The sequence below is a fragment of the Hyla sarda genome, chromosome 2 (assembly GCF_029499605.1).
Source record: "Hyla sarda isolate aHylSar1 chromosome 2, aHylSar1.hap1, whole genome shotgun sequence".
In the NCBI taxonomy this organism is placed as follows: Eukaryota; Metazoa; Chordata; class Amphibia; order Anura; family Hylidae; genus Hyla; species Hyla sarda.
Genome location: NC_079190.1, coordinates 467,633,409 through 467,641,807, shown reverse-complemented (window position 1 = coordinate 467,641,807; position 8,399 = coordinate 467,633,409). Strand labels below are relative to the sequence as shown.

At 47.4% G+C, this 8,399-nt stretch overlaps 1 protein-coding gene across 4 annotated transcripts in view; it reads left to right on the top strand.

Annotated features, from left to right (window-relative positions):
- The first annotated feature begins 4,311 nt into the window (after positions 1-4,311).
- APP (amyloid beta precursor protein) overlaps positions 4,312-8,399 on the top strand; it is a 301,616-nt gene continuing 297,528 nt past the window's right edge. The window contains exon 1 of one of the 4 annotated variants that reach the window (XM_056559448.1): positions 4,312-4,539. In XM_056559448.1, coding sequence (XP_056415423.1) covers positions 4,486-4,539 — 54 coding nt within the window. In that variant the 5' untranslated portion in view covers positions 4,312-4,485. The remainder of the gene's footprint in view (positions 4,540-8,399) is intronic. The other 3 variants (XM_056559447.1, XM_056559450.1, XM_056559449.1) reach the window with 3 other exon arrangements.

The window sequence follows — 8,399 nt, the reverse complement described above, 5'->3', positions numbered from 1 at the left end:
CTACAAGCATGCTGGGAGTAGTTTTGCAACAACATGAGACACACTGGTTGGAAAACCCAATGATACCAGGTGGACCATGCCCAGGTTCAGGCCCCGGAGGTTTACATTGAACCTCTGTGTGACAACATGGGGAACACGATTTCCTGCTCATTAGCAATTACTCAAAGTGTGAACAGTGACTTCCAAGGTGAGATGTCCAACTACACAACTTCATAGGATGCAGTGTCCAGCTGGGCGTCCAGGCCGGGCTCATCCTTATGGCTGTGGGTGGCAAGGACGGTGTTTATTCAGGTGCTTGGTCCGCAGTTGTCTTCTCCAGCTATGTCCACTCCTCTGTGTGCTCCCGGGAGGGCGGCCCAACATTTGTATGTTGACCTACCAGTTATAAACCAAAAGTGAATCCATCCCAGGAGAACAAGCTTTCCTTATGTGGATGTCTCTTCTTCTGTGATGTAGGTCCTAACCGGAGACAAAATCAGGCGTGCAGAAGACTAGATTTGCTATACTATACTATGCCCATACAGCGTGGCATAAGCGACAGATCTTTCCTATGCCGTGTGCCAAGAATACACCCTTTTATCTTCTGCACTGCCAATGGTGGAGGAACAGATTTCCATTTAAAGGGGTACTCCCACCCTAGACATCTTATCCCCTATCCAAAGGATAGGGGATAAGATGTCTGATCGCAGGAGTCCCGCCGCTGGGGACCCCCGCATTATTGCTTGCGGCACCCACCTGTGTTCTCACCGGAACCGCTGGAGGGTCTGAGCCGCGACTCCGGGAACGGAAGTCTGTGACATTAGGACTCCGCCCCCGTGTGACGTCAGGACTCCGCCCCAGTGTGACGTCACGCCCGTCCCCTCAATGCAAGTCTATGGGAGGGGGCGTCACGCCCCCTCCCATAGACTTGCATTGAGGGGACGGGCGTGACGCCACACGGGGGCGGAGTCCTGACGTCACAGATTTCCGCTCCCGGAGTCGCGGCTCAGACCGTCCAGCGGTTCCGGTGAGAACACAGGTGGGTGCCGCAAGCAATAATGCGGGGGTCCCCAGTGGCGGGACCCCCGTGATCAGACATCTTATCCCCTATCCTTCGGATAGGGATAAGATGTCTAGGGTGAGAGTACCCCTTTAATGAGCTTTTCTGAGTATTTAACATTCACAGAGTATCCTTAGGATAAGTCTTTAATAAAGTGAAGGAAACATTTTTTTGATCCCCTGCTGATATTGTACGTTTGCCCAATGACAACGAAATGATCAGTCCATACATTTGATAGTAGGTTTTAGAGATGAGCGAACTTACAGTAAATTCGATTCGTCATGCATAACATCACTACTTACCTTTGCCTGCACAGTATACAGCGGTGCAGCATAGCACGCACTATATGCTGTCCTTGTTCCTAGCAAGACTGAGCTGTGATAGTGGCTATATAGCTGCGGGCACAGCTCATGCTCAGGAGTAGAGATGAGCGAACTTACAGTAAATTCGATTCGTCACGAACTTCTCGGCTCGGCAGTTGATGATTTATCCTGCGTAAATTAGTTCAGCTTTCAGGTGGATACAGTCCTAGGAGACTCTTTCCTAGGAATGTATCCACCTTTTCCAGCCCACCGGAGCACCGGAAAGCTGAACTAATTTACGCAGGATAAGTCATCAACTGCCGAGCCAAGAAGTTCGTGACGAATCAAATTTACTGTAAGTTCGCTCATCTCTAGTAGGTTTATTTGAAGAGTGAGAGACAGAATCACAACAACAAAAATCCAGAAAAACGCATTGCAAATATGTTACGTATTGATTTGCATTTTACTAAGTGAAATCAGGGGGTTTCTTTTACACAAGTAAGAAGCTGAGATTAGGAGCACTCTCTTAAAAAGGAATGCGCTTGTTACCTGTATAAAAGACACCTGTCCACAGAGACAATCACTCAGATTCCAAACTCTCCACCACTACACTGTGACGGACTGAAATCCTGCAATGAAGCAAAGTTTAACTGGTGCCAGAAAGTTAAATAGATTTGTAATCCTTCCAGTACTTATCAGCTGCTGTATTCTCCAGAGGAAGTTGTGTAGTTATTTCCAGTCTGACCACAGTGCTCTCTGGGAAGTTTTCTATGGGACTGACGAGCAAATGATGTGGAACAGAGGGGATCAGAGGGGGAATGATGTCACACAGGGGAGAACAGAGGGGGAGAGAATGATGTGGCACAGGGGGATCAGAGGGGGGAGATGTGGCACAGGGGGATCAGAGGGGGGGAGATGTGGCACAGTGGAGATTGGGGGGGGGGGAGATGTGGCACAGGGGGATCAGAGGGGGGGAGATGTGGCACAGTGGAGATTGGGGGGGGGGAGATGTGGCACAGTGGGGATTGGTGGGGGAATGATTTGACATGAGCGATCAAAGGGGGAGGGAATGATGTGGTACAGGGTGGATCAGAGGGGGGAAATGGTGTGGTGCTGGGGGATCGGGGGGGATGATGTGGCACAGGGGGGATCAAGGGGGAGAGGAAATAGTGTGCCACGGGGGGGGGGGGGGGGGAAATGGTGTGGTGCAGGGAGGATCAGAGGGGGATGGAATGATGTGGCACAGGCAGGGGGAATCAGGGGGGGAATGATGTCCCACAGGGGAGAACAGAGGGGGAGAGTATGATGTGGCACAGGGGGATCAGAGGGGGAGGGGTTGGAGATGTGGCACAGTGGGGATTGGGGGAGGAATGATGTCACACAGGGGCGATCAAAGGGGGAGGGAATGATGTGGTACAGGGTGGACCAGAGGGGGGAAATGGTGTGGTGCAGGGGAATCGAGGGGATAATGTGGCACAGGGGGGATCAGGGGATGGGGGAATGGTGTGCCATGGCAGGGGGTGATGTGCCACGGGGGGGGGGGGGGGGGGAATGGTGGGGTACAGAGGGATCGGGGGGATTCATATGATGCGGCACAGAGGGGGATCAGAAGGGGAGGGAATGGTGTGGCTTTGGAGCTGATACGGGGGAATGAATGATGTGATTAGGGGGGGTGGGGTGAGACTGAGGAGGAGGGGGAATGATGTCAAATGGTGGGGGGGGGGCAGAGTTTGGGGAATGATGTGGCATTAAGTTCAGAGCTTATTTAATTATTTAATTTTTTTACTCAAATTTCCCTGTTAAGATGAGGGTGCATGTTATATGCCTATAAATATGGTATGTATAATACATAACCCAGTCCTGTTCTTGTCACAAGGACATATGGAGAACCTATTAAAGGGGTACTCCGGTGAAAACCTTTTTTCTTTTACATCAACTGGTGGCAGAAAGTTAAACATATTTGTAAATTACTTCTATTAAACAATCTTAATCCTTTCTGTACTTATTAGCTGCTGAATACTACTGAGGAAATTATTTTCTTTTTGGAATGCTCTCTGATGACATCACAAGCACAGTTCTCTCTGCTGACGCTATTATAATAATAATACTGCTTTATTTATTGTTGTCCTTAGTGGGATTTGAACCCAAGCCCCCAGCACTGCAAGGGAGCAGTGCTAACCACTGAGCCACCATGCTGCCCTTAGCATACATCTGCTATGCATGGTTGCTAAAATGGCCAGAGATGTCAGCAGAGAGCACTGTGGTCGTGAAGTCATCAGTGTTCCAAAAAGAAAGGAATCTCCTCTTTAGCATTCAGCAGCTAATAAGTACTGGAAGGATTAAGATTTTTTTAATAGAAGTAATTTACAAATATGTTTAACTTTCTGCCACCAGTTAATTTAAAAGAAAAAAGGTTTTCACCGGAGTACCCCTTTAAAGCTTAAATCTAGAGTTAAAAATAATAAAAATAAAAAAATCTTCCAATGCATTTTCTCAGTCTAAATGACTTCATCATTACTATGGTTAATATGAGGCAATGACTTGTCATGACTGGAACCCTATCCCTGGTGCCCACTGACAATGCCAGCCACAGTTCTACCCCAGTATAAAGTGATTTACCCCACTGGCAGAGGCTAAATTCCAGCTCAGAGAACATATACCAATGGCCCAGGGTTGTGGGCATCTCCAGTCACTGTAGCCTTGGCATTGCTGGGTATAGTGTAATATAAGCTGCTGGTGGCATTGCCCTGCCTCATACCCTGCAGAGGTGTCACCCACACCCCACACCCCACACCCTGCTGCTGCTGCTGCTGCTGCTGCCTGGAGCTCCGGATTGCAGTAAGAAGTTGCAGCTTCTCCCCCTCCGCCCAGTCATTGACTATTGTAGTGCGCGCACCTGCAGTTCCCCCGTCGCACCGGCAGGGGTCTCCAGCGGACGCGGGTGGTGGGCAGGATCAGCTGACGCAGCCCGTGGATGTGAGTGTGTGTGTGTCTCCCGTGTACGAGGTTTGTGCCGCTCAGTCCACAGCGCCGCCAGCCCGGAGGAAATCACAGCCCGACACCGGAGGAAATCACAGCCCGACACCGGAGGCCACTGCCAGACACCGCGGATCTCAGGCTGCCCCCGCCGGCTCTGCTGCAGCCATGCTGCCCCATATAACGCTGCTCTTCCTGGCTGCCGGAGCGCTGGCCATAGAGGTAAAGGGAGGGGGAGGGCAGAGCTGCTGCTGCTGAGGAGCCCGTGATGTAATGCCGGATCACACCTTGCCTGCCTTTGTTGTGGATCCCCTGGGGATGTGTGCTGGAGGCTGCTGATGCCCATTATGTGCCCTGTATTCTGCCCCATCATCCTGGTGCTGCACCCTCTTGTCTCTCTCCCATTGACCCTTTCATGCCCCCTGCCCTGTGTGATTCCTCTTCTGTACTGGATGCTCTTGATCATGCCCCTAATACCCCTACCAGCTAATGCCAGGGCTGATCTGCCCTCTTCCTATACATGGCACCTGTCTCTTTCCTATTAACTCTATGCAGCCCCTCCATCCCATGTTATCCCCACCTTGCTGCCCCCTCCCCATATGACATGTAGCCACTTAAATGCCCCTACACACCCCACCTACCCCTTTTCCTATTAACCCTTTATTACAATTGTGGCTCTTGCTGTTTACATCCTCTTTATATGCCATACATAACTGTGCCCTCTCCCTGCCTTCTCTAGCATGCCCACTTGTCTCTTACCATTAACCCTATAATACCCCCTCCCTTTTTATTTCTAACTCATGCTTGCCTCATCATAATCTGTTAACCCTATGAGCTGTCTATGGCAAAGCCCCCCTCATCCCCCCACATAGCTGACCTTTTTTCTCGTTCACCTTCATTGTTCCCATCATTTCTCTTGTGCATCATTTGGGTGTTGCATGGCACTGTTCAACTCTTCTCACCCTCCCCATTAGACATTGTGTCCTGCCAAGCTGGTCCTTACCTCCCCACCCCCACCTGGCATTCTTCTATCTCCCCATATATGACACTTGTCTCTTTCCAGTACAAATCCTACGATTCACTCCTTCCATTGCAATCTAAGCATGCCCCCTCTCTGCCCCCTCTCTGCCCCTTCTCTGCCCCCTCTCTGCCCCCTCTCTGCCCCCTCTCTGCCCCCTCTCTGCCTGTTACATGTTATTTATTGGGACAGTTCTGCACCTTATTGGCGCTTGCATTGCCAGCTGTGCCATATGTCTGTATGCCAGGCAGTGGTGGCTTTGGTGTTCTCCTATGAAGGATTGGCTTTATAGGTTTCTCTTGGATCCCACCTGTCTGTAGAAACTGCTCTGTCTGGGTGTCTGAGACATCAAAGCTGAGAATGTGTTGGGTGTTGTGCCCGCTGGTGGCTGGCGCACAGAGGACAAGTTCTATCAATGGTCTGAATAGCTGGCACTTTGTACCCAGTCTCTTCTCTGTAGTACCCCCTGTCTTATCATCTTGCTGTAGATCAGGTGCACTGGGTGCTATTCTCCTATGTGTAATGGGGGCCATCATTTTTGGATTTCACTTATGAGAAGGTGGATGTGTGAGAAGTCGACCAGAGGGGGGTGGGTGGACCCTTCCTTTGGGTGGATATAAAAGAGGCACCAGATAAAAGGGATTTGACTGAAGGAAGATTAAGATCCAGGGAAGATGGCGTCTCTGCATTGCTGCAATGAAAAGCTGGATGAGGAGCTGCAGGCTGGAGAAAACCTCCCCCCACTAGGTGTTCAGAAGCCTTCTCCATTCATCTGCTCCAGCCATTCACTTCCACATCTTATTCTACATCAGACCCCCCGACTCCCTCCAACCTGCTCTGCTGAGACATCAATCCCAGACATATGTCCACTTCCCTGCTGTCCTGTTCACACTGTGACCATACAACTGCTTGACTTCAATTAGAAAGACGTCATCCAGCCATAATGTCCGCCGGGCGACAATCCTGCCAGAAATGACCCGCACAGGATTGTCATGGAGGGTGGTCGTGCATCTATCAGTGCTGGAGACTGATACAGTTATATGAACAGACACAATTGTATTTTGTAAATAGTTTGATGTAACACAGATAGGAAATAACGCGGTGTTCTCGGATGGTTTGTTCAGTTTTTGTGCAGCTTATGCATTTTGTGTACAGCCATAGGTGTATTATATATATATATATATATATATATATTTATGTCAGTGGACACACATAGCGTCACAATGTCATTATTCAGCGTCTGACGTTGTGGAAAATAAGGACTTTAACCAAAAGAATGCAAATTAATCTTGCAAGCTCACACAGAGGACATCTGTAATTTAGTGTTTACTGTCTATCTATCTCATATCTATCTATCTATCTATCTATCTATCTCATATCTATCTATCTATCTATCTATCTATCTCATATCTATCTATCTCATATCTATCTATCTCATATCTATCTATCTCATATCTATCTCTCATATCTATCTCATATCTCTCTATCTATCTCATATCTCTCTATCTATCTCATATCTATCTATCTCATATCTATCTATCTATCTCATATCTATCTATCTATCTCATATCTATCTATCTATCTCATATCTATCTATCTATCTCATATCTATCTATCTATCTCATATCTATCTATCTATCTCATATCTATCTATCTATCTCATATCTATCTATCTATCTCATATCTATCTATCTATCTCATATCTATCTATCTCATATCTATCTATCTCATATCTATCTCATATCTATCTATCTCATATCTATCTATCTCATATCTATCTATCTCATATCTATCTATCTATCTCATTTCTATCTATCTATCTATCTCATTTCTATCTATCTATCTATCTCATATCTATCTATCTATCTCATATCTATCTATCTATCTCATTTCTATCTATCTATCTCATATCTATCTATCTATCTCATATCTATCTATCTATCTATCTCATATCTATCTATCTATCTCATATCTATCTATCTATCTATCTCATATCTATCTATCTCATATCTATCTATCTATCTCATATCTATCTATCTATCTCATATCTATCTATCTATCTCATATCTATCTATCTATCTCATATCTATCTATCTATCTCATTTCTATCTATCTATCTCATTTCTATCTATCTATCTCATATCTATCTATCTATCTATCTATCTCATTTCTATCTATCATTCAAAAGAAAAATTCACGATAAAATATTAACCAAATCTGCTCCTGAATTGTTTTTCTTATTTACGATTCTCCAAGCTCCATCTTTTCCCCATCTGGTCTTGTTAAATTCTGCATTATATTGCAATTATGTGCTGGAAATATTGCTGGGTTATCAGATGCTGGATTATTGGAGGTTCACTATATTGTATACAAATTCTTTTATGTATACTTATTTTAAGTGGATGATAATGTATGTGCATTGCATATATTATACTCCTGCGTAGACAAATGTGTATATGTATACAGTATATATTAGGGATCGAGCGATTATCGGTTTGACTGATATTATCGGCCGATAATCGCGATTTTGGACATTATCGGTATCTGCAATTACCTTGCTGATATGCCGATAATATGCCCCCCACCACCCCGACCATCGCCGCTGCTGCCCCATCCCCAGTGTTATAATTACCTGTTCCCGGGGGTCCGCGATCCTTCTGGCTCCTGCGCTGTTGTTGTGTGCTGCGTAATGACGAGTGACATCCCGAACGTGACGTCACCGTCAGTACGCACAGTGACAGCGCAGGGCGCCGACGGAGCCAGAAGCATCGCGGAACCCCGGGAACAGGTAATTATAACACCGGGATATGTGGGCAGAGGATGGGGGGGAGGCGATGGGGCAGTGGCGGTATGTGGCCAGAGGATGGGGGGAGGCAATGGGGCAGCGGTATGTGGGCAGAGGATGGGGGGGAGGCGATGGGGCAGCGGTATGTGGGCAGAGGATGGGGGGGAGGCGATGGGGCAACTGTGGTGGTTAGACTCAGGACAGGCAGGGGGAGAAGCGGGTGGCGGCGGCGGTCTCTGGCCCTGCAAAAGCCGCTGCAGTTCATTGATTTAAAGCGCC